Genomic DNA, 26093 nt, shown 5'->3' with positions numbered 1-26093 from the left:
CATTGTGTGCTGATGTGCACGCAGATAAAATAATGTTTACAGGTTGTAGCAGGCAGTGTCATAATGCAAATAATTAAGTGGGGTTTTGGGTTGAGGAAAAAAAGCATGCCTGTTACCGGTCCAGAACTGTTGTTTCTATGTGAAATGTTTGTTCGGTTCAAATATTAGCAGTATTGATGTGTTAGACCTGGCAAAACCAAGACAGTGCTGGTGATGGAGAGTTTGTTGCTAGTGAGTGAGAGTAAGAGAAGATCAGCACAAGAATGGGTTTCTGTGCAGCTGTCTTTAAAGGTCCCTGGCAGATGGCGTGAAGAGAGATTATTGAAATATGAAAATGTGGGTAACTAAGGCAGGGAGCAAAGAAGGCATTTTTCAGGGCAGTGTGATGGACCTCTGGCATCACTCAGCAGCTCAGGTTCCTCTAATCCCATGGCTTTCTAGGAGGGATATCTGTGCCCTGCGACGTGTCAGGGCACTGTGTGTGGGGTTTAGAAGTTTTCTTGTTTCCAGTTAACTAATTGAGGACAGTTTAAATGGCAGTGTACACAGCCATACTGATTGCATCTCCCTGACCTCTGGGGAGGCTGGCTGCAAGTTCATGCTTGCCTTATCCTATCACCCAAGCAGAGTGGACTGCTTTCCATTCAGTGTTTTATTTCTTGTTGTTGCTGTAGACACCGTCGTCAAGTCAGAGTTTGTTGTAAATATGCCCACGGTATAAAGTGACATTTGTTTTTTCATACTATCAGTTTTCTGCCTCCTCTCTATCCTTTCAAGCACCTATTTTAGAAAAGCTAGGGAGATAAGTTATGCAATGGCTCTGACTTGGCAGTTGTCTTAAATGCTGGAATGGGGCAGCAGTGCTGCCAGCGTGCTGCCGTGGCCCCAGGGCGCTGCCATGGCTGTGCTGCCCATCCCTGCCTGCACGCCAGGTGCTCGGGGCAGGAGTCTGACCATCACCTCTTGTCATAGAAGGAGCGGGTGCCACTGCCAGGAGCCTGGCACTTGGCTGCGGAAAATAAAGTGGTAACGGATTTATATAAATAATAAATAATCAAACCCAACAGATTTATCTACATGTTCTAGCCTAGCAATTAATTCTGCTTTTGGGAGGCAGAACCAAAGCAGAAAGCATGTCATAATGCCAGATCAGAGCTGATAATGTATTCCTCCCTTCCCCAGTTCTCTGCTAGCACGGATCAGCCTATTAAGGAATCATCTCCCGGAGCGTTGGCCGGCTCCAGGAGGATCCCCACCAGCTGCACCACCGTGGAGCAGAGTCTGGCCCGGATGGAGACAGAGCCAGAGCCACAGGTGTGGGGATGGAGGGAGGTGGCAGCAGGGGCCCGGAGGGGATGATCGCCCACCCACCCACTGTGCTCCTGAGGGGCCCAGCACAGAGCTGGGCGGTCAGTGCTCTGAGCATGCTTTTTGTCATATTGCTTTGAGACACATTATTACTCCGCAGATAGTTCTTAAGATGACAGGTCCTAAATGTAATACAGGACTGCGCTGTTTTACCCAGTGCTGTTCGTTGATGGTATCCCACGTGGGCTGGCACATGGCACATCCCACGCTGGAGGGAGCTGCACCCTTGCAGGGAAAGGCTCACAGAGGCTTCTGATCTGGGAGCAACGTGTGGGACACGGTGCTGGTGGATGCTTGAGGGCTCCGTGGTAGCACAGGTACAGCAGCAAGCACCCACTGCTGGGTGCAGGGGACTTGGTGAGGGAGGGAATAGTCTGCATGCCTCCCCCTGCCCACACACTTCCCTTTTTCTCAGTTTCTCACTTCTCTAAGCAGGGCTTGCATTTATCCAAAGCATCAGGGGTGCTAAGAAGCAATTTCAGATGCTGCAGGTAGAAGCTGCAGCACGTATTGCTGCTGGGGAGTGGTTCCTGCCACCAGCACAGCACCACACCGCTGCATCGGGTGGGAATACAACAGGTACAGGTGTAAAGTCAATGCAGTGAAATGCAGTGAAAAGGAAACTCTCAGAAGAAGGCTGCTGCTGAGGTGATCTCTTTGATGCTCTTATAGAATTTTCTGTATGTGAAGTGGCTCTAGGGCTGGCTTCTGATGGAATTTTTCTTTATCTGAGACAAAAGGAAGTTGAACCCATGGTCTCTTTCACAAATCTTTGATTCAGTCAATTGGAATCAGTGTGGCTATTTTTCATCTAGACTTGTGTCTTTAATGTGTATCTTGCAGCTTTTCATGTATTTTTAGTATGTACGAATTAAAAAGTAAGAAATGGAAACGTCGCATCCATCTGCAAGAGATGCTCTGCTCTTGTTAAGCCAGGACCAAGAAGTGGTCATGTGAGCTCCTAACCAGGAAAGAACAGCACTTTGGTTATCAGAAAACAAAGTCTTGTCAAACTTACACCTGAGCACAGAGAAAAGACAAATATTGCAAGGAAGATTAAGTCTGTTGATTGTTATCTGCAGGTTGCATCCATTTACTGCTTTGTCTTAGGATGTGTGTGTGTACACTGGATTCTGAGCTCAGGCATTGCCATTTGATGCCGTGATGTTGTGCTGTAGTGCCAATCCAGCTTTGCCTTCCTGCTGCAGGAAGTGGCTCTCTGCGTGCCACAGGTGAGCAGTGACACCCAGCAGCAGGCAGGAGGCAAACAACCCAGTGTGCATCTCCTGGCATCACAGATGAGCTGCCTGGGGCTGCCTCGTCCCTTTGCACAGTGCCAGTAGAGCAAACCAGGTGGTGCTCACTTGAGAAAATCAGTTTCTGAAGGGATGTGTTTATAGCAGTACATTTGTGGACAGGAAAGGCAGTGTGCTGATGGATTAAGCTTCTATGAAAGTCCACGGCCAGAAATGCAAGTGGTGTGAGCGTGTTCTATGGTAGCCAAGGTGTTCCTCTGCTGCTGGTGATCTCACACGCTCAGAAATTCATATAGGTGCAGAGCTGTAGAAGTAGTCTTGAACTACCAGGGGCTGCTGGTGCGAAGTACAGCTCTAATGAAACGTGACAGTGTGGCTTTCACATTGCCACATTCAATTCATCAATATGAAGAGGGCAAACGCTCTGACGGGAGGCCTGGGATGATGAATGGGCCTGGTCGTGCCTCATCACTTGTTGAAATTGCAACCACCTGCTGAGAGTGAGGCTTCATTAACTGTAAAGGTTGTTAGTGGGCACCCCATGAGCTGTGGCTGCTGGGGGCTGCAGGCTGAGGCTTGTGCAGAGCTACTGCTCCAGGCTGGGCCTCGCATGGCTGTGGCTGCAGGCCATGGCTCCCCACACCAGGCAGGGCAGGGCCTTCCCAGCCACAGGCACACAGGGTTCCCATCCGCCACCTGCAGCCCCAGGATGGGCAGAGAGGTTCCCTCCAGCCCTGGGGACGTGGATGGATCCTGAGGGCTGGGGCTGCCCTTGGAGCTGAGCGCACATCTGTGCACTTCAGCACTGAAGCCATAAAGCACAGCGTAAGAAAATGTCACCACTTAATTTTCCCAGGCCTTCGCCCTCCCTTCGGAGAGGAATGCCGTCGGTTTAGAAAAAGAAGTCAATTTAGAACAGCAGACCAATGAATGTGGTGGCTCTTCTTCTTTTGCAAGTTTAAGCACCTCATCTTTCCTCAGAGAACAGCTCTAAATCATTTTATTTGCAGGCCCTAAGCAGGAATTTGTATTCATGGTAAGACATTTATTGAGTTAATTTATTTAAGGCTGGGGCATAATTTCTAATAATGGAAGAGTCTCTAGGCCCAGTGAAATTGTCTCCCTGATAGGGCATTAATATTTTAAGGGATTATAATATCTGCCAATTGATCCGTGTCTCCGGGGGCAGGCCGGCAGTTACTGCTGAGCGCCGTCCCAGGGATGGCCTGCAGTTATCCTGCACCCCGCAGCGGGGCCTGAGTAGAGCGTACAGCTCCTGAGCGTGGCTCTGCCCGGACACGGCTCTGCTCCCAGCGGCACCCAGCACACACTGCGTGTGCAGCTGAAGCAAGATGAAGGTGCTCAGCACGTGAGGGGCTTGGTTTCAAATCCAGTTTTCTTCAGAGCAGCCTCTGTGGCACATCAGTCCCTCCGTCAGCGCTGTGTCCGCTTCGAATCGCGGCCCAGGTATTTCACGCAGTGAGCTCTGCAGGCTCAGGAGTATCTCACTGCCGTAGAGCAATTCAGACTGGTATGTCCGTAAGATGAACAGTGGAGCTGTGCTCCTTGGGCTCCATCTGGTATTTTTCCCCACGTGCTCATTCATCACTGTGTTGTCAAGCCCCCAGTTCGCAGGCTCTGGCAGCTCCGGCCCAGCTCCCCCACTTGCCTACTGGGTCCTTTCCCCCAGCGAGGTGCTGCCCAGCTCAGCACACAGTGATCTGCTCCTGGGAGGCAGAAGCACAGTCAGGATGCAGGAATAATAAAGCGATCCTTTCTCTTGCTCCTTTTGCCCTCTGAGAGGTCAGCGAGTCCCTCCTGAAGAGATGGGCCAGGGCACGTAGTGATTGCTTGACTACATCACATTTGTTGCTTAATTGCCCTATGGGCAGGCTGCACTGCACGCTTCGGGAGGCGAGACACGCAGCTCTGCGATGGAGCCCAGCCAACAAACCTCTGTCAGGGAAACTTTCCCCTTGACCTGGCTGCCAGTGATGACAGAGGAAAGCAAACCCAGGATTAAACAGCACATCTGCAGGTTTCTTATTTCATGTTTACCGGGTCAGAGCTTTTGAATCCCTTGGAAGGGGAAACTCCACGTGCTCACTCTGGACTCTGTGGCTGTGTTGCTGCTGCAGCCCTCTGGTAAGCTGAGCATGCCCTCAGTCAGATACTGAATCACAGAATCGTTTGAGGTGGAAGGGACCTTTAGAGGTCATCTCATCCAGCTCCCTGCGATGAACCGGGTCACCTACAGCTCCATCAGGTGCTCAGAGCCCCATGCAGCCTGACCTTGAGTGCCTCCAGGGACAGGGCACCACATCTCTGGGCACCCTGTGCCATTGTTTCACTACCCTTATTGTAAAAACTTCTTCCTTAGATCCAATCTAAATCTCCGCTCTCTTAGTTTATATACTATACATTGTGAGAATAACCGGAAACAAAGGGTCTGATTTATTTTCTATATGTATTTGTTGATTTTATCTTTATGCCCCTCTAATTCCTTTCTGCTGAAATGACACAATTTCATTATTTTCAAATTCTACTCACATGAGAATCTTTCCATAATTACCTTTTATTTCCCTTTTCCTTGTCTGGCATACTCAGAACTGAGCAGAGTACTCAGTGAAGCTTCTCAGTAAACCACCTCCGCTTTATTTGCTTTTAATGTAAGAAGATCTACAGCCTTTATCCATTTGTGTACGTGCACGGTTTGGAAGGGCACACCATTTCATGTTCCACGAGGGAGTTAATGTCATGCATGCTTGTCTCGGCTGATAGGAACGAGAATAATTAAGTCTCACATAAAATACCTGCACATACACAATGGAGGAGACTGAGTGAGCAGAACCGCTGAGGTGGGAGGGACCGTATATATAGGGTTACAGTTACAGGGTTGGCAAGTTGAGAGCAAAATCATAGAAAGCAATGTTGCTTGGCTGGTGATCTCTGTGCCTGCTGGGAGGCAAGATGAGCTTCCTGCACCCGGCCCTGGATCCCTGCCTGCAGTGAGGGGCAGGTTTGCCGAATGAATGAAACCTGTGCTCGGAAATAGTTCCCCAGCGTGACGGAGCACAGGCAGCTGTGAGCTCACGGATCTGCAACCACAGGAGATAGAAAATTGCAGGCAAGTTCAGATTACAGCTAGAGTTAAGATCGCCAGTGCAGGAGAAAAATGTGCCTGGAGCAAGCTAAATTTCTGTATAAAACAACTTACTTATAAATGTTATAGACATGGTTATTTGTTTAGAGTAAATGAATTGACCAAACAGAAGCCAAGCTTGATGTTCTGGAGGAAGAATTTATTTCACGTAAGTAAACCTGAGTAAACTTCATTTTTATGTAACTTAAGGCTTTCTGCATGCATTTGAAGGACTCGGCCCTGCAAGCTGCAAGCAGACCTTTGTGCTGGGTGGGCAGATGTGAGCACTGGCTGCCACTTCCCGCAGCAGCTTGAAGGATCAGAGCATCTTAAAAACATAAAATGCATTACCTGGGCATGGCTTTAACACTCCTACAGAAGGACGGAACCTGATGTTATATTAACATTTCTTGTATCTTGGAGTTACCTCTGACTTTCATTGGAATGAATAAGACAAGAACCAGACCTGCAGTGTAAGGTGTCATGTAAGTAACAGGACAGTTTTGCCGCTCTCATACTGCAGTAAACTAACAGTACTATCTATCAGATAAGCGTATATAAATGTCTGTGGACTCTCAGTACCAGCACACAGAATGGACTCTAAAATCACGCTGTGTTAGTGCAAGGCCCGCAGCCAGGCCCTTGGGACAGCTGCCTGTTGGTGCAGCTTGTGCCCCATCACCACTGCGTGACCCGGTCTGTACATGGGGGCTGGTCCCATGCAGCACCAAGCTGTGCTCACACTGAAGCTCAGCAAGGGCTGCCTCAAACAAGCAAGGTGCGTGCTGCAGCCTCAGCGAGCCCCTCGGTAGTGCTGCTGTTCCTGAAACTGAGAGGTCATTTTTCATGTGATGTAATGACAGTGGCGTGGATGGAAAGAATCTACTTTTTACCAACAGCAAAAGTTCACGGACGTTCTTGAAATTTCTGTGGGTACAATGAAGTCACCTGTTTACCTGTCTGTGGTTACGGATAACCACTCAAGGCAAGTGAAAAGCAAAAAGCAGATTACAGAAGCTGGCTTCTCCCTGGCACGTGCCTTGCTGGGCCAAGGCAACACAGCTTCAGCACATGCCTCCTGCTCTTCCAGGCAAACCGGGCTGCTGGTGATCTCCTACACTTGGTCCAGTTATCAAACAAACTGGCTGAAACTTGAGTTCTTCAAACAGGGCAATCAGCAGGAAAAAGAAAATGTTTAATACAAACAAATTTTAGATTTTGACAGAGCGCTAACATAGGAAAGGCTTAAGGTCAGTGTGGTTTGTTAGCAGACTTGGAAGTCTTTTCTCAGTGCCTTTAGTTAGAAAATATTAAAATTTTAAAAAATGTCAATGTTAAAAATTCAGAAAATTCATTTTGGTATTACCCGCTTGTAGGTGCTGCTCCACAGCTCATCCCCTTTCCCTGCATCCACATCTGATGTCGCTTTTTGTCCTGACCAGCGGAGCACTGAGCTTGTGAATCTGTTGACGCACTACAGGATCTCACTAACTTCTAGTTCTGCAATAATAAGGTTAATTCAGTATAAATTGATTTTAGTGTCAAATAAGTAAGGTTTCCAGTAGGAGTGGCTTGCAGAAATATGTGACGCGTTTTCTTGTTGTTCATTTCTTTCTCTTCCTTGTAGTAGCTCTACATTTTCTCTTGGCCTGGCAAAATAGGTGTTTAGCATAGGATCACAGAACTGTTTGAGTTGGAAGGGACCCTTAAAGGTCATCTCGTCCAACTCCCTGCAGTGAACAGGGACACGTACACTAGATTAGGTGCTCCGAGCCCCGTCCAACCTGACCTTGAGTGTCTCCAAGGGTGGGGGGGCATCCACCACCTCTCCGGGCAACATTTAAATGAAATTATTTCAAGTTAAACTCTAAATTTGAGAAACTTGACAGGCAAATCATTTTGAATGAACTGACAGTAGAACTTTCTTGATTTGTTTGGTCAGTAAGTTAAAATTTGAACAGCTGTCATTAATTATCAAAATATGTAATTCTTTGGCTGCAGCTGCACAGAGAGCAGGTCACGCCATGAACCTTTCCAGACAAAATTCCCTTCCCACCCACATCCCCAAAGTAATTGCTGAAATTCAGACAACTGTTCATAATTCAGACTGGGCAAGGAGAAGAAGTAATATTTTTTTAAAAAAGACAGATTGTTAGGCTTCAGTCACTCAAACCTCTTCTAGATGAACTTGCTGACCCAGATGTCATACTTGGCTTCTATAAAGCCTGTGAAGTCTGATCCCAGGGTGCACAACACTGTTTGCTTCTTTCATCGGTTTGTAATTGTATTTAGCAACTACTGCAATCATAGCAGTGGCCAAAGAAAGCTCAGCATGGATGGTGCAGCCAGTCATGAAGCTGCAAACTCCTGGTGGTGGTGGTGTCATGATCCTTTATCCCAGAACATTATCCCCCTTGGGAGCACAAACAGGGAACAAAAGGGGAGCTGCCTGATCTCCCTGTGCAGCGGTCCCCATGTGCTGGTTGTGCTGACCATGGACGGGCAGCACACCTCGGCCTGCAGCACAAGCAGCTTTCACGCTGTTTCCTGCTGAGCAAGGGAAATGCAGATTATGCCCAAGTTCACCATGAACATTTTTACTGCATATAATAGGGGCAACATTTAAATGGGCAAAGTGAGTGCCATCTGTTTTTCTTTCTGCATTTATTTTGGTTTCTCCATCTTCCCTAGCTAGGTTTTATTTTCTGACACGTGCGCCTGTGTGGTATCTTATGCAGTCTGTAGCAGTTTGGCTCTAGGAAATGGTGACTTTGTGAATTATGAAATCATAGAATTACAGAATCATTACTGTTGGAAAACACCTCTAAGTTCAACCAGTCCTTCCAAATTAGAGGAATACAAAAGAATTAAGGAACATAGAACTGAGGTATAGTGGAGGCTTACACATGTGGTCTTGTCTGGTATAAATAAGCCACGTTTGAAGTTGAGGTGCTCGCTGCCATGCATGATGAGAAGGGCACTGAATCAGAACTCACAGTTGTGCATGTCAGGGCTCAGGGGTTAATGATTTGTATAGCCATTCCCAATCTGTGACAGCGTGATGGAGAGGAAAACTTATATCCTTCTAAGAATGATGTTGCTTTGCCAGTACCTGTAGGAAAACTCTAATACTTGGGGTACGCTTCAAACCATGTAGTGGTCAAGCAGTATTGTATTTCCAGCTCAATCTAGTGATGGTCCAGTAACACTCTCCCCTTGGTAGCTGTGGCAGTGTCATCCTCACTAGCCAGTTCCTGCAGCAGCTTGGTGTGAAAGCACACAGTTGTGTGGCAGAGTTATCCATACCCCCAGTAAAGGTGTGCAGTTGATGCAGAATTTCAGGCAGAGAGCATGGATGCAGAGCAGGGCATGGACAGTGTTGTCCATTGTGGCACCAGCACGAGCCTGTGGCAGTTCCAGGCCAGAAGCCAGGATTTGGTTCCACTCCCAGAAAAGTCAACGAAACCCATTTAAAGCAGAATGATTTCATCCCGTTCTGCATGCTGAGTGACTCGCCAGTGTTACTACTAATAGCATGGGCTGTCTCAGGTACAAGCTAATAGAGTGCAACGCTGCAGCGTTTCTGTGTAGGTGATTAGTGGAGCCCAGAATTGTAAGGTGCTGAATCTGTCCTGTGGGAAGGATCTCACATGGCTTCAGAGACCTTTAGGAAATCCTTAAATATTTGTCTATTTAATCAATTCTTTCCCTTGGTGTCATTCTCAGCATCAACTCATCACCACCCCATGCTGAAAGAAAAGCCCTATCTAAAACAGTGGTAACTAAAATCTGGTGACCTTGCAAAAGCACTTTCAGAACCGAGTATCTTTTATGAGAAAAGTGTGAAGATAGCATAGTGCTGAAAAGTGATATGAGCTAGAACAAAAGGCAGGTGTCACTATGTGCTGAGGAAGTTAAACATTGCTGTGTGGGATTCTGACTCTGTGCAGCACTTCTTTTCCATGCCCCTTCCCTTAAAATAGTTTTCCTTAAACCACAAAATTCTTTTCTTTTACAGAAGAGCAAATACTGAAACAATCTCCAGAGATGTTCTGCAGATATTTTTGTTTCTTCAGTCTGTGTCTTTTCCTTCAAACACAAAGGCAAGTGGAGCGTTTGTTTTTCTCTACAGGTCATCTGAATTGTGATTAACGTAAGTAATGTGGGTCAAAAGGAAATTATGCTTCCAGTTTTACAGCCCTCCTGAAGAAAGTTGGGTGCATTAAGGGGTCAGGCAGGGGAAGCAACCTGCAAAGGTTCCCAAAATATAATGTACAGTGATAGTGCAAGCTCTTTTTCTCTGTTCAAGAGCAGGAAAGCGTGCTGGTTTTGCTGGAAATTGTCTCCCACCTTGTCCTCTTCCACCCCATTTCTTCCAGCTGAGTTATTGCCATCCCTGACTGCAGTCAAATCCTAAAGGCTCTCATATAGCTTATGCTGCGCAGTAACTGCTCAGTTCTGCTGTAGGGTTCTTTTTGATCCAAAACCTGCAGCGAACCTCCAAGGACTATTAACTCAGTGTTAAAGCCCAGGCCAGCAGTCCTGAGTCTCTGGAGAGAGGCAGCACCTCCTTCAGCCCTTCACAGGGCAGCATCAAACTCAACGGTTCGCTCATGTTTTCATCAAGTGAGCACATGCCTGCACAAGGATCCTGCACCACAGCACCTTTGTTTTTTATGGTCCCCATGCTCTGTCTATGTAGCTGTCTATTTGCAGGATGGCACACTTCTAGGACCTCACGCTGCTAGGTACCTCCTGTATTTTCAGTACAAAGAATGTTAATTTTCATACTGTAGTGGTAATTTGGAGTTGAACCCCGTATGCGTGGCAGTTAGGGGTAGTCCAGCTCACAGTGCTTTTTTGGTGTCTGTGAAGTGCTTGCTGTTTTACCCCTCCCCTTCTTGGCATACTCAGAGGTTTTACTCTGGCAGCTGTTGGGATGCTGCCTGATGCTAACAAATAAGGATGAAAGCTTGCTTATGGGAATGATGATTAAGAAGGAGGAGCTGCTGGGCTTACTCCTTGTAAGTAGGAAGAAAAAGAAAGGTTCCTTATATACATTTTCTGAGAAGGAATGAGAAGAGGGGAGAGATTACAGGTAATTAAGTCTTGTGATATATTGGCCTTGCTTGACTTGCCTGGGACATTTTAAGAATGTCCTTAAGCCACTGTCTGCAAACCTGTGGTTATTTGTTCAGGCAATTTGCTGTACTCCCACCTCTTTAAGGTGTCAATTATGCGGCCAAGGTAAGGAATGTCAGTAAGTGCTCATTATTTAAATGATGTACTTCTTTTTATAAGCATTTTATGTAGTTTGCTTGATGAGCACAAGCTGGGGATGCAGCTGCACACCTGATGTGCCTGGTATGCCTGGCCACACACTTAACAGTGCATTACTTCTGTCCCCAGGAAATGCTCACTGGGGCGTGTGTCCACCTTGGGCGGCACTGACACAGCATCCCTCCCTGGATTTGAGAACCTCACGATGGGATACAACAAATACCTCAGGCCCTACTTTGGTGGTACGTTGGCTCTATGCATTTCCCTGTTCAAAGAACAGTCTGTAATGCTTGCGTAGAGTGGTGAGCATGCTTTAAGCTTTCAAGAGCATGCCCCAGCTTAAAAGGTTGAGTTCTTTTAAAATTAGCTAGTAGCCAAGGCTGCCCTCCTTCCTGTGCATCCAGTGTTGCCTTGGATATATTGTGCACACATGCATATGGGGGGCATGAGAATGTGTCCATCTGTGAGGATGAGGGAATTTATAAACTTCAACACCTCTATGAAGGATTTGACAATAATTTAATTCTGCTGAAATCGTGTATGCTTTTGTTTAGAGCCTTACCCTATATGTCTATATGGTCTTCTGCTTCATTTTTGTTTGTGTCAATTTACTCAGACAGTGGGAGTAGAGGAATTCTCCTTTCCAGAAATACTGGCTTCTTGCACATGCATTCACCTCACTCTGGGACAAAAACTAAACCTCCTTTAAACCCCTTGTGAAGTTCCAGAGAGAGAGCATCCAAGGGACAGTCAGTTATTTAGGAACCCACCTGAGGTTACTGTCAGGTGTCAGGTCTCCCACCTCCCAGGTGAATGGTGCTACCACTTGGAGGGAAAGGGTTTCAGAATGACATTAAGCATCTGAAAAATACTGATAAAAGCTTAGAAAAATACTATGAACATTTTGATAAATTTTGCTCGTCTTCCAATACTCATGACTAAAACAAAGCCCACTAGAAAAATTCCCTATCAGCTTTCTCCAGGAATTGCACGTTTTTCCATTGCCGCTCCTGTAGACTGACCTGCTTTTGGCAGCTTTGAGTTTCTTCCTTTTCCTGACCGTGGTGATACATTTCTAGGACAACATGGTATTTAGCAGCCTGTTATGCCCAAAACGTCTCATGCAGGAACAGAACAGCTCTACTGGAGCCTGTCGCATAAGTGAACAGACGCTTCCAAATGACGTAACAGACACACTATACCAGACTATGCCCACTAGAGCCAGGAGACAAGTGCTCAGTCTCAGGTCTGACCTCCTCCAGAGGGCCCAAGTCCTCACAGATCTGCCCTTGAGTCACTAATTTTAGTGGGTTTCAAGTGTCTAATAACAAAGGAATGATGTAAATGACAGCTACATTAAATATATATATATGCTTTAATACAAATGACATACCTTTTGGATTTGGAACATTTCAAAAACAAAAAATAAGAGCAACAACAAAAACACAAAACCCTCTAACCTAGAAAGAAATTCAGAAAGTGTCCTATAGACTTTCCTACATGTGATTGGGAGAAGAGGAAAAGGAGTTAGAGCAAGTCCCACGAAGAAGGGCATTGCCGTGTTGCCACGGGGGCAGAGGGCAGTGTGGGAAAGCACCAAGCCCTGCTCCGAGCAGGAGATCCATCCGTGTGCATCAGCTGCCCTCTGGTGGTGGATTTTCAGAGTTGATGACAGAAAGTAGACGACCAGGATTCAGGACCTACAGTGACACTATGTCTGGTCCTTTGGGTTTCCTCAGTTTCAGAGAGTAGGGTGTGTTCAGGAAGCTGGGAGCAGTGCCCGTGCTGGACAGCGGTTTTCCTGCGCCTTTCACTCTCCTAAGCTTTTCTTTCCCTCTGCAGGAGAGCCTGTTCAAATTGCAATGAGCCTGGACATTGCGAGTATTTCTAGTATATCCGAGAGTGACATGGTAAGTGAATTTTTTTGTGTGTAAGAGATAATAGAATCTGCCTGAGAGACTTCTCATATGTTACCTTGTGCTCAGCACCAGAACTGTTCTATTCAAGCTGCTTTGCTTTCCGTGTGTGACCACTTCTCAGGGATGCGAGGAGAACTGGGCTCCCCTACAGCTGCAGATTATGTAGATGCCACAGTAATATGGGCTTGTTGGTAAAAAGAGATGGCCCTGTTGGTTAAAAAAAAAAAAAAAAAAAAAAAAAAAAAAAAAAACCTTAGGGTTTATGTGGAAAACATAAATAAAACTGATGAAGATCTGTTGGTTCTACTGCATGCCTTTGGAGCTAAGCTTTGATGGGTTAAACAAATGCATTCTGCCTTGTCACACGTGGCATATGCCTACAGCTCATGCCATGCAGCTGTTCTGGATGTGCATCCTCAGGTTTTTCTTCTTCCCAGGATTACACAGCTACTATCTACTTGCGGCAGCGCTGGACAGATCCCCGCTTAGTCTTTCATGGCAACAAGAGCTTCACGCTGGATGCTCGTCTAGTGGAATTGCTCTGGGTACCAGACACGTACATCGTGGAGTCAAAAAGGTCCTTCCTGCACGATGTCACTGTGGGGAACCGCCTCATAAGGCTGTTCTCTAATGGCACGATCTTGTATGCCTTAAGGTAAACCACCCTTTGGCTTCGCTGATGACAATGGCTCAGAACGGATTTCCAGAATTACACTAGGCAGCAGCAGATAGCAGCTGTCACGGTAAAGTTTGGGGTCAGCCAGCCAACTGAGACAGTACTCCTGTCATCAGTTACCCACAGACAAAGATCAGCATTCCACAACCTGATGTGCTGTGTGCAGAGCACGGTGCCTGCTAAGAAAGCTCACAAGTTTGGGTGCTACATGGAACAAGCAGAGTAAGATGAAGGTGGGGGAGGAATGTAGGTAGGATGTGTTAACAGCAAAAACTTAACAGATGGCAGGAGATCTGCCCTATCTCCGCAGGCAGACAGCTCTGGTGTGGTTGCACTCTGCACTGAAGCGAGGTATCACCTCAGCAGGGCAACCAAATTGCTGTCAGCACAGAGCTGCCGGCAGCCGTTGCCTTCCATGTGGCAGCAGCTCTGATGAGGCATCACACCATGCAATTACAAAGCAGCCCCTCAGGAGCACAGCTCCCAGGAGAGCTGCAAACAGAGCGTGGCATGTCAGTAAGAGCGTGGCAGCTGGCACAGGCAGGGTGGGCAGAGTGTCCCTGCCCAGGCTGGGGACCAGCTCACCTATCGGCTGCCTCCCAGGCAACAAATCTAACCACGGTCTCCCCTTGGCAGAAAGCTCTTGCCAAAAAGAATGTGGATACCCAGACCGAGTGCCTGCCCAGAAATGTGGCGGTTCAGGTCTCTGGCTGCAGGGAGTGGCTGAGCCTGCTGCTGCCCCTGCAGGATGGCAGAGATACCACCTGCATGAGGTGTGAGCAGGTGGGTGGTCTGCTCCATATGGGGGAAGAGTTAGAGGAGGAGGTGGAGAGGTTAAGGAGCATCAGGGAATGTGAGCAGGAGATGGACTGGTGGAGCAACTCCCTGCCATACCTGCGAGAAAGGCACCGGGGTGATACATCCCAAATAGTGGTGGACCCCCTGCCCTGTTGCCATTGGGCAGAGGGAGGGGACCTAATTCTTTACTCAGGTGGTGAGGTGCTGGAACACATCACCTAAAGAAGCTGTGGATGCCCCATCCCTGAAGGTGTTCAAGGCCAGGATGGATGGGATCTTGGGCAGCCTGATCTAGTGGCTGGCAACACTGCCCATGGCAGGGGGGTCAGAACTAGATGATCTTTAAGGTCCGCTCCAATCTAATCCATTCTATGATGAAATTATTTGCTTACCCCAATGCCACGTAGCTGTGATTTCTTCTCTTTAGCAAAAAGTGTACGTGTGCACGTACTGTAGAAAAGTACACTGTAACTGTGTGAGTTCTTAGTGTTACCTCTTCCCAGCTCAACATAATTGTGTATGCCAGTGACCTTAGCTTACAGCAGTTTTATTTGCAGTTAACTCATTTACCCTCTGCATTGAAGCAAGCCAGGGTGTATGTGCAGTTAGTTACTGTGCCTCAGGCGACAAGGCCTAACTTCCTCATAAGTGCTAATAGTAGCACTGGAAGCATGTGAATCTACATTAAATCTCCTACAGGGGATTGCAGGGCAAAATTCCTCCAGTTACATTTTCATCAGTATGGCTGCAGAGAGTGTATCTTAAGGAGGGTTCTCTCTGACTATAGCAGCCCATTCATTTTATAGGTCAAAATGATCTAATTGACAAATCAGAATCCTTGTGGTCTTCTCTGCTATGTAGAAATAGTAGAGATCAAAGGTAGAAACATCCCATTATATGTTTTCATTGTGATTTTTAGAGTTCTTTCTCCTCCTACAGAATCACTACTACTGTTGCTTGTAACATGGACCTGTCAAAATATCCCATGGACACACAGACATGCAGACTGCAGCTAGAGAGCTGTAAGTATAACAAAACCTGGCTGGACCTTTGTTTGTTCATACTGAATATGCATCTCAAATATTTGCATTTATCACAGTGACCTCCTGAAGTAGCAAATATTAATGTCCAAAAGGAAACAACTTTCTTTCATCATTCTTCAAATGCTTGCACTGTAATCTACAGATTAGAAGGTTTTTGCCATTGTGCAATTAAAAAAAAAAAAGCGGTAATAAATCATATCTTTATCAAGGAGTAAATTGTTCAGTTTTACACAGAAAGAATTAAGTACAGCAGTTGCTGGTTTTCCAAATTTGGTCCCTTTTTGCACGCACAATTTTAAAGCCAACTTGTGGGATAACTGCATCGGACAGAGTAACGCAGGGAACAACTTCTCACGTTTCTTCTGAAACCTGTTGTACCTCCCTAACCTGTCCAGCCTTCTCTGTGAGGGTCACCTATTACAATAATGGAGATGGTGAGATTCTCATCAACAGGAGGAGTGTCAGCCTTGCAACTCTCAAGAAATGGAATTATCAGTGAGTTCTGCTCTTAAATTAAATGTTCATCTGTGGCAAAGTTGGCTAAGAACTCTAACAACAGGTAAATGCAAAGGCTCAAAGAAAACCTAGGATACGACAGGGGTTTTACACAGGAGCTCAGCAAGAGCAGCACTGCTGTTACGTATCCGTGAAGCTCTGCAACAAGCAAGCAACTTCCTCCCACTTTGTGTCACAAAAGGAAAAGCCTGAAATCTCAGTGCTGAAAAGACCAGATTAAACTTCTGGGGCTGCAGCATGAAGCACCTAAGGAAGCACATATTACTTTCACATTAAAATCATATTAGTTCACCGTGGTTAACTTTATTACAAAGAATAGCTCTTGAAATAATAATGATTGCCCTCTTCAGCTAAAGAATAGCTTGTTTGGGCCTGCTTTAAAAATGATTGGGTCCTACATCATGCTCAGTTGCTGTATAACTCCAATGAAATTACATGCACATTGCCCACTGGAGGTTTCACTAGGATAAGTGCCCAGAAATAATGCTATTTAAACATATGCCAGATGAATTAACAACAATCTATCATTTATTATAAAATTGTCCTTAGTAATCACAATTTATAAAACTGTTTAGAAATTTTGAAAAGTCACGTGCCTATGATTCTAACATAGGGATTCATACCCTGGACACCTAATTTACGAGTTCATCATACTCAAGCTCTGGTAATTTGTGTCTAATAAAAAAAAAACACAATTAGATAAAAATAGAACTGCAACTGCATCTTATTTCTTCTACAAGGATGAACAGGTTGTTATCAGTATAAAAGCATCCCTACTCATTTTCCCATAGAAGGGCACTTAATGAAAGAATCAAGTCAGTGAGATTGATAGGCTTTTTTCCTAAATAAAGTGAAAAATGTTGAATGGCTAGCTGATGCCTGAGTAGAAGCTTTATCCCAGCTGAAGTACAGGATGAAGTAACCCAAGGTGGTGTTATGCCATCACTTACATTCCTGGAGGCAAGTTTAAGAGCGTGAACTGTTCATCTCATCTATCCCAGTGTTTTGGAGCAGGAATTTGGTGTTACCTAAACACTGGATTGTAACTCCATAGCCTGATTTGTAACTCCATAGGAGTCTTAGCTCCATGCTCTCAACTAAGAACTCCTTTTCTGATATTTTCAAGCAGTTGAACAGATGGGCCAGAACAGTGTGCTCACCTTACATGACCGAAGAGACTTTCTTCAAGGCTTAAGATCACTGCAGGAGTTTTATTCTGCCATGTGCAATCAAACTGGGGATGCCATGAATGTTAAATTACCTTTAACGATGTTAAAATAATTTAAAATTAAAATACACAATGAAAATGTCTGAAACCGGTTCTCTGCAGCCTTTCATGTTCTGCACCACTCATCACTCGCAGTGGTATGTGTTCCTAGTCAAATCATAACCAGCAGACTGAAAATACACAAGCAGAAGAAAGAGCCAGCTTCCACCAACAGCTGATGCAGTAAGAGGGTCCTTGTGCAGCTAACAAGGCGTAGGTGACGTTTCTGCTCCCACCAGTGGGGAAGGCAGAACAACAGCTGGGCGTTTATTGGGTGACCGCAGTAATATGACTCTTTGTTCTCCGTAGGGGGATATGATGAAAATGATGTCATCTTCACATGGTTGAGAGGAAATGACTCTGTCCACGGCATAGAAAAGTTGCGGCTCTCTCAGTACACAGTGGAACGTTACTACACCCTCATCTCAAAGTCACAGCAGGAAACAGGTGAAGCAGTGAAGGAGAAAAGCAAGAAGAACCCTCTTATGTATCTCCCCTCCCACCTCCCTTCCCTTCTACAGACTAATGCATTTTGACTCGAGAAGCCTCAAACAATGAAATCCTCGGCAAAACTTAACTGTACAAAGAGAGATGGAAAGGAAACGAAATCCAGTTTGTTGCCATCGGGATATTCTGTAGGATGGAAAGATGGATCTTTTAATATTAAACCTTTTAAATATGCTTTTTTCCTGACAGTTACGTTATGTTTTGATGGATTGAGATCCCTCTGTGCATCAGAACTCAATGTCTTTTTAATTTTCAGTGTAAATACTCTTCTGTCCACTCGGATGCTAGGGAAAGGGGCAAATTTTCCTCAGAATAGCCAGGTTTTAAAACTGATTATCTTTTTCTGTTTACTGCAACGTACACAGCCAAAGAACAACACGTTTTTTGTTTCCGCACTTCAAAGGGAACTATTGTTTAAACAGCAGAAATATCTCCTGAAAACACAGTCCAGCCCCTAAATCCTTATGTCAGTATAAAGACAAACTGATTTTTAAAAAAGACTGAAATTTTTTTGAGTGCAAAAAGACACAGTTACCAAAGATGACAAATTATTAATGAATAAAGGGGATGTAAATCCCTGTGATGATAAGATAACGGGATGCTTTGGGACATGAACCAAAGCATGCTGAAATCAAAAGAAGACCTTTTGTTTAATTTCTCGGCCATCAGATAAGAATGAATTTGGCAGTGCCCCTTCAAAGTAGTTCTTGGGAAAAAATATGCTGTGCTGAACAAGAGAGTAGAAAAAAGCACTGGCCTTTCTCCCCTCTGAGTTATTACACTAGAATAAAATATTCCCACTGTGGATTAAGTTTAGGAGCCTGACTGCAAACGACACATTGTTATAGCTATCTCCTGTCTGGCTCTTCTTTGTATGTGTCCTTTTGTCTAGGATATGTTAGATAAGAAAGATCTCTGAGGCAAGAAGTCAAGCTTCTGTAAGTAATATGTCTCCCATGGCCTCAGTGAGGCTCCGCTGATGTACTTCAGCTGAAGGTCTGGTGTTGGGGTGTCCCCATTTCAGGGTGAGGGTCCTTGGAAATCTCACGTTCACTGTGTTTCTCCCTTTCGTGAACAGGCAGTTACCCACGACTGATCCTGCAGTTTGAGCTGAGAAGAAATGTCCTTTACTTCATTTTGGAGACCTATGTGCCATCTACTCTGCTTGTTATGTTGTCCTGGGTTTCTTTTTGGATCACGCTGGATTCAGTGCCTGCAAGAACCTGCATTGGTGAGTTGCTACCTGAGAAAGGGAGATTTTCACAGGCAAGGAGTGCCTCTGATGGTTGAGTAGATGGTAATTTTCTTGAGCTTTCTGCTCTAATGGTCTACTCACATTCTGCCTTTACTGGCTCCTGGTAGATTTACAGCAAAAGACAGTGCACACGTTCTTTCTAACGAGCTTTGGTGGAGGGAAGTTTTTGCATTATTTTTAATTATTTTTTTTAAATTGGAAGAATGGAAAGTAAAAGTCAAGTACGTATCAGAGCCAAGTTGTCAAAGGTAGGGAGAACGTCTGTGAAGCTAGTAGCTAGTGCTACGCCAGCAGTTCAGTTGATGGAGGATTTCGATCTGCTAAGAGATGATATGTTGTTCTTGTATAGCAGCAGAGTGACACTGTTCCCCCTACTGGGTACGTGGATAGAGGATAGGACAAGCCTTTTCCTAAGTGTCTGTATGAGATGGTCTTTCCTTTTATGTTTTTCAAGGAGTAACAACAGTGCTTTCCATGACAACTCTGATGATTGGTTCACGAAGCTCACTTTCAAAAACCAACTGTTTTATTAAGGCCATTGATGTTTACCTTGGCATCTGCTTCACCTTCATCTTTGGTGCCCTCGTGGAATACGCAGTGGCTCACTACAGCTCATCACAAAAACGTACAGCTAAAACACCTCAAGAGGTAAAGTTTGATCTACATTGACAAAAATCATTATCTCAGATGAACAATAATTAGTCCTTTATTAACTGTGTACAACTGTTCTTCTTGCTATGGGTACAGCTCACAGCTGTTCCTCCTAATTGTCGCTAACTGTAATTTTTTTGTGCGTAACAAATGCAATAGCGGTGATTACCAATAGCCCTAGACCTAGAGTGAATTGCTCAAAGCAGTCTGCTTTAGTGGAAGAAATTAAATATTCGTGTATGACAGTAGCCCAGTGGTCATCAAGGGTACAAAACCTGAGAGAAATGAACGAGCTATCCCACATCTCTGGTGACTTCTGACTTCTTCAGCTATTTATTGTGTAGAAGTGAAGAGAGACAGACTGCCACGACTGGCCCATAAGGCCTTGAAGATGGACATTGGGTTGCTCAGTGACGTCCAGAATTAGATTTCTACTAAAACTCTCTAGAAATACAGTAGTGGAAGAACATACATCTCTGGGACTCCCTGCACTTCTAAAATTAGCGTTGAATGTTGGGGTTTTTGATGAACATGTATGAAGCTATGTGTTTGCATCTTTATCCCTATGGTCTCCTTATTGATCAAGTACTTTTTCTCTGTAGGAGAAGCCAAACCTCAGAACTGTATTATAACTGGTATGTATCCTCTTGTTTCTTAGGGGCCTGCAAACGAACTTAAAGAAATGGAAGAACTCAACATCACTAGCATCCTCAGCAGCTCCATCACGAGCTATAAACAGCACATTAGTTTTACAGGCATTGAGATTTCCAGTGATAATATTAACTGCAGTGACTTGACCATGAAAACTCATGAGAAAATCAAATGCTTCTTGAGAAACAAAATGCACAGGATTATCGATTCCTTCACAATTCAGAACCCCAGTAATGTAGATCACTACTCCAAATTGCTTTTTCCATTGTTTTTTATGCTGGTCAATGTGTTTTATTGGGCTTATTATTTATATTTTTAGTAGGAAGGGGTTGTTTTGTTCTCCCACTTCAGTGGGAGCAGAATCCTGCCAATGGTCATCTAGGTATCTAACCTCAGTGAATCAAACATGGACAAAATGTTCTGTGTTTCCTGAGGTACAGAGCAAAAGAGTGGGTGGGGTATGTGAGATGCAAAGCCTTCATGCTTCAGCATTAGCAACAATGACTCTGGACACCTGCTTGTTCAGCCGAGTGGCTTTGCTGGGCTCTTGGCTTGTATGGCCTCTTCATTACAGCATCCAGCCTCTCTGGCCAGGGATGGATACATAGGACTGCATGTGGCAGTCCACAGATAACTAGAAGTAGCAAAATTATCCTGATAACCTGAAGTGAATTGGAACCTTCTAGTGCAGATCTCTACGAGGATGTACGATTACAGCTTTTATTCTTTGTTTGCCAGAGATAACAGTAACAGAGGGACTGTGATTGCTGTCTCAATAGCTCCTCTGTTCCAGTGAACCCAAAGGCAGCAGTGTGCTGTGCACAGAGGAACAGCTCCCGTGCACGGCACTTCCCTGTCCCGGGGGTGATGCAGTGCCAGAGCAGTGATTTCAGTGATGCTGGCAGCAGCGCAGTTGTATGCCTCGCTGTTTTTAATACCTGGCAGACTCGATGAGGTAATCTTCATTTGCTGAAGTTACCCATCCCTGAGAGAGATGGATGGGCTCTGCATTTGTAAAGCTGGGTTTTTTGTTTGTTTGTTTGTTCTTGTTTCGTTTTTTTTTTTCTTTGGATACTTTTGGATTCTTTGGAGATTTGGATACAGAGTCTATGGGCAACAAAAGCCTTTTTTAACACATCTCATGTTCTTCCTGTTTGGCTGCTTACTGTTGTGCTGCAGTTGAACAGATTTCTCTCCCTTCCATGTCTTCCTCGCAAATAGATTGTTCTTCATCCTGGAGAGTGCCTTCAGGTTTCAGTGCTATAAGTAGCCCTTGTTTCTTGCCAGTCGTGCAAGAGCGGCCAATTTTCTGTCCCCCTTTTTATATGGTTCTGCAGCTGTGGCGAGTCAGCAGTTCTGTTGGGTGAAAAACCCATGAGTGGGGACACAGGCACAATGATCCAAATCAGTCTTTTCCTCTCTGTTTAAGCCTGAAAAAATATTAAGTTTCTGCAGAAATTCATATTCTAAGTAATCCATGGAAACTGCCAGTTGGCTTTACTTACCCTGCAACTAGCTGGACTGAGAGCACTGTTACAGAAATAAATACGTGGCACATGCTTCAAATACTGAATGTTTGGGAACCAAATGGCACTTGGTACTATGTATCTTTAGGCTAGTAGAAGGCTCTTCATTTCCCGGTTTTAAAATCAGCATTTTATGGCAGACTTTTTTTCCCCTCCTTTTTTGGTCTATGAAACTTTCATTGCTTTGAGGGTGTAATCTTGCAGTTTTATAGGCAAAAGAGTAACTGCCTGTAGTGGCTGCTGGTCAGCAGGAGTTTGGGCTGAACGAGGTCTCTCAGCATGCAGTTTATATTCTAGTCTCACGCATGCAGTGTGAGCTTAGTGCAGGAGTCTCTTACTGGGACTTGCTATAGAAGGTGGGCAAAGCACGTGAAACTATAGATTATTATTTTTTTTAACCTTAATAACTTTTTATTGAACCACCTCGCCACGCTATATTGTGAAGGATCTAAGCCACATATTCATAAATCAAAGATTTTACAAAGCGCAGCACAAAAAGACAAAGGGGAACAGACTGACAGTGGCAAGTGAATAAACACAAACTCTAATAATGAAATGTTGGCTTGTATATACTGGCATTTAAACTCCATTCCATAAAATGTAATAAAGTGAATATTGGTGATATGAACACAAACCCCCAGAGAGATCCTCTATTAAAAGAAAAAAATCATTGCCTTCTTTCTGTGTCAATTTCTTTCTTTAAAACCCAACTAAAATGCCCTTGTGCGCTCCACAACAGCTGCCAAATATTAATGTTAACAAAAGGAATTTCTTTGTACATTATAGCAGAAGAGGTATGAGTTGCCTGAGCTGCCACTCTCAGTGCTTGCTTTCAGTAGAAGCTGCTTTTTTATTTTACTTTTTTATTATTCTATGGCTTTGAGGTTGCTCAGGACTGGTTCTAAGTTACACATCTGTGCAGTGAAGCGTCCTTCACAGACCGGGCCTAGTGAAAGACATGTTGCCTTGAAAAGTGCCAGCTCTATCTGCTGATCTTGTAACTGCAAGAAGGGAGGAAAGGAGAGAAAATGGTAGGGGGAGGATTTTTTTTTCCAGTACCATATGAAAATATTAAGGAGCTATTGGAGTGGCCAGAGGAAGCATCTAACTCAAAGATGCTCTTATAGATCATTTTTGCTACTAGTAACGGACTTCACCACTTTGTAAGTAATACACCACATGTGTTTGGCTGCTGTAACGTGAGGTCTTAACTCTGTGGCCTGCACACAGAGTGGTCCTGAGGCCAATTTCAGCAGTCAAACCTATTCTAGCCAAGGAATAGATAGCAAAAGTTTGAGACAAAGTAAGCAAGCCACCTATGCTCCATCCTACTGCAGGTACATTGGGCACATTGGAGGGACCAAAGTTAATTTTTGCAATTGCACATTCTACAGTGAAGCAAGTCAACTCAACTTCCCCAACATCCTGGAGTAGCCCAGTGTTATTGCTGGTGTGGCTGTGGTCCCACATATGGTGCTTGGCAGAGACAGATGACCATTGTGAGCCCATCTATGTTCTTCAGCATGGTCAGGATGGTGAGCTGCACAATCCTGTTTTTCCTGTCCCTTTGAGGTGTTGTCTAACATAAGCTAGAAGCACCACTAAGTTCAATATGAGAGACTTTCATATTCTGATAGGTGTATAGTACAGAGTAACTTCTGCGTTACTGGTATGCAAAGGTAAACCCTGATACCTTGACAGACATCACACGGAAATCCTCCCTTCCCACAAAGGATTGCTATGTAACACGTACACTGCCGGTGAGAGCAAAGCCACAGGTAAGCTCTGCACACAGGCTCTGGTTTGCCAAGGGTCAGCCTTATTGTATGCTTCCCTATGAAGAGGAAACTGTATGCTTCATAAGGAAGCATACAACAAGGCTGACCTGTTACGAGAGGGGTTCTGAGCAGCAGCCCACTCTCTGAAGGAACTCTGGTCTCTAAGCTGATCGGTCCTGAGCTGGGAGCTGCTTCATCTCCCACTGACTACATCTACCTGCCAGCACTGGCACCACAGATCTGGAAGAGCTACAGGACTCAAGATCCACCCCTAATGTTCCCTATTCCATCACGGTGCCAGTTTGTGCTCTTGGCCAAATGGAAAAGGATGAAGGAAAAGACTGACCTGCTTTTTCTGAGAAGATTTTGCAGCGACGGTTTGGTTTGCTATAACTTTTCCTTACAAGTATTTCCTGAAGCCACAAATTCTGGAATTTTATTCATTTAAAAACATTTGCGTGCACTTTAAGCCTTTGCAGAGAAATGGTTGTGAACATATTTATAGAATCATTTAGGTTGAGAAATATTAAGCCTAAGAGTATGCTATGTAGAGTTGTCCTAGCTAGCGTGGACCAAAAGGAGTCTAGCCACAGCAGCATTAAGCATTTTGGTGATTATTTCACTAGTTTAAAATATGAAACCACTGTACTATAGAAGAGGGCTAGAGCAGATTATCACAGCCTGTTTGCAGCCCTTGTCTAGAGCTAGCACATGGATGTTAGAGTGTAACTGAGTGATAAATCTGTATCGTCCCAGCATCATCCTGCTTCCTTCCACATCCTCCTCCTTTGTTTTTCTTCAACTCTTCTCATGCCCATTTCACCCCAGCACAAACAGGTCCTGTGCTGCAGCAGCCACCAGTTTGAGCTTCGAGATTATTCTTGCATTTTCAGGAGGATGTCTGGTTCAGCTCAGGAATCCTATTGTTTCAGAACATGTGGTTTACATTATGATTTCTGAAAGGTATTTGTATACACAAACTACCATCTGCTGCAGGAATACTTTGCATTTTTAAAAGGTTAATTCCATCTCAAACCTATTCATTGAATGAGTAGAAGAAATCACTTATTTGCTTATGGTATTTAGTGTCACAACACACAGCTAGCCAGAAAATAATCTTTCCTTGTAAAAGCTGTATAATGCTGGTAATTAGCACAGTTTCTCTCCAAATTCTCACTGAAATAACTTTTCTATTCGTTCTGTTTTAAATTATAATCTATTGTTACAGCTAGGATCAGACAACAGGCTTCATGTAATCTGAGATAAGTATTACATTGGTAATGAATGATTTAATGTTTCCTTTCTTCTTTTCGAGTTCTGGGTCATAAACTGTACACTTCTCCTGAAAGTTCCTGTGGTCTGAAACTCTTTTTAGTTGTCATGCTAGCCGAGCACTCCAAGAAAATTCAGTTTTGAACTGCAAGCTGCTTTGTTTGGAACAAGAAGTCTGTTATGTCTAATTTTCTTGGTGGGATTAGTGCAGATGCTTTTGACTGCAAACAAGAAATCCTTATTTTGAGAGTATTCACACAAAGCTAACATATGGGTGATCATCCCTCCTGATAAGCAACATTAACAGAAGAGTTATGAACTGTGAACTCAGAGAAAGCAAGCAAAGTTAATTTTAGATATGACTTTTTTTTTCCCACCTTTTTTCTTTCTAGAAAGGCCTCTGAGCAATGATAGTGTACTGTACAGAGATTCCAGATCCTAAGCAAAGCTGTGCCTATACTGGCACAGGTTTGACACAGCAGATATCTTCAGCACAGAGGGGTCCTGACTCCCGCCAGCACTGTAGCTGGGTGCACTAGGCAGTTGCATCTGCTCAGCAATGAGATGTCCATGGGCGGAACCTGACAACATGCCACTCTGGAGGTCTGTGAATCTAGAAGCTGTCTCTTTGTTTTTTGTCCAGTATGCTGTGGGCTTTTATTTTCAGTCATACTGCAGAGGCCCTCTGTATTATAGAGGAGGTATTTGGAAGGAAATGGCCTGTACTTCTTTCCATGCTTTAAGTTACACTGTTTTATAAAACATATCACCTTCAATAGCATAGTATTCTATTATGTTTTACTGAACTGCAAGACCCAAAAAGCAAATCCCCAAACCTCACAGAGCATGGAATTAAAACTCTGAAGGTAGGGTGAGACCACGGAGATGTCTCTGATCATTGCTGTAGAACCAAGTTCTCCCACCAGTTCAGAAATGCAAGGTTAGTTCAATCCTTAATTTATTGAGTTTTAGACTTTTGCCCACCTGAACTGTATTTTAGAAATATTTTTCTCCCTCCAAAGGAGGCAGTGAGTTTTGCTTTTAGACGACCAGCTCAGATTTTCCCAGAGGTGTCTTCCTGTTTTCAGATGCTTTCCCCACAGTCCACATAGCCTCGCTCTAAAGCCTGAAAAGGAGCGGGTCTGTCTTCTCATAATGCTGTGGTATAGGAGAGGAGTCAGTCACTAT

General features: G+C 44.6%; 1 protein-coding gene and 1 long non-coding RNA gene across 5 annotated transcripts in view; one reads left to right on the top strand and one right to left on the bottom strand.

Annotated features, from left to right (window-relative positions):
• Positions 5071 to 22533, top strand: GABRP (gamma-aminobutyric acid type A receptor pi subunit). 4 transcript variants are annotated; one of them, XM_021410079.1, is made up of 11 exons: positions 5098 to 5935; positions 7143 to 7279; positions 9785 to 9869; positions 11176 to 11288; positions 12889 to 12956; positions 13403 to 13620; positions 15379 to 15461; positions 17575 to 17712; positions 18851 to 19003; positions 19482 to 19675; positions 20337 to 22533. In XM_021410079.1, the coding sequence occupies exons 3-11, from the start codon at positions 9814 to 9816 to the stop codon at positions 20646 to 20648; spliced, it is 1335 nt and encodes a 444-aa protein (XP_021265754.1). In that variant the 5' UTR covers positions 5098 to 5935; positions 7143 to 7279; positions 9785 to 9813; the 3' UTR covers positions 20649 to 22533. The 4 variants fall into 4 exon arrangements, with proteins under 4 accessions (XP_021265757.1, XP_021265756.1, XP_021265754.1 ...); XM_021410080.1 differs by lacking the exon at positions 5098 to 5935 and adding an exon at positions 5998 to 6251; XM_021410082.1 differs by lacking the exon at positions 7143 to 7279 and having other exon boundaries at positions 5071 to 5751.
• LOC110405122 overlaps positions 12963 to 26093 on the bottom strand; it is a 36513-nt gene continuing 23382 nt past the window's right edge. The window contains exon 4 of the long non-coding RNA XR_002442690.1: positions 12963 to 13172. This is a non-coding gene — a long non-coding RNA (uncharacterized LOC110405122). The remainder of the gene's footprint in view (positions 13173 to 26093) is intronic.

The sequence above is a fragment of the Numida meleagris genome, chromosome 12, assembly GCF_002078875.1.
Source record: "Numida meleagris isolate 19003 breed g44 Domestic line chromosome 12, NumMel1.0, whole genome shotgun sequence".
Classification (NCBI taxonomy): Eukaryota; Metazoa; Chordata; class Aves; order Galliformes; family Numididae; genus Numida; species Numida meleagris.
The sequence above is the reverse complement of the archived record's forward strand: the minus strand, read 5'-3'. Positions and strand labels throughout refer to the sequence as shown.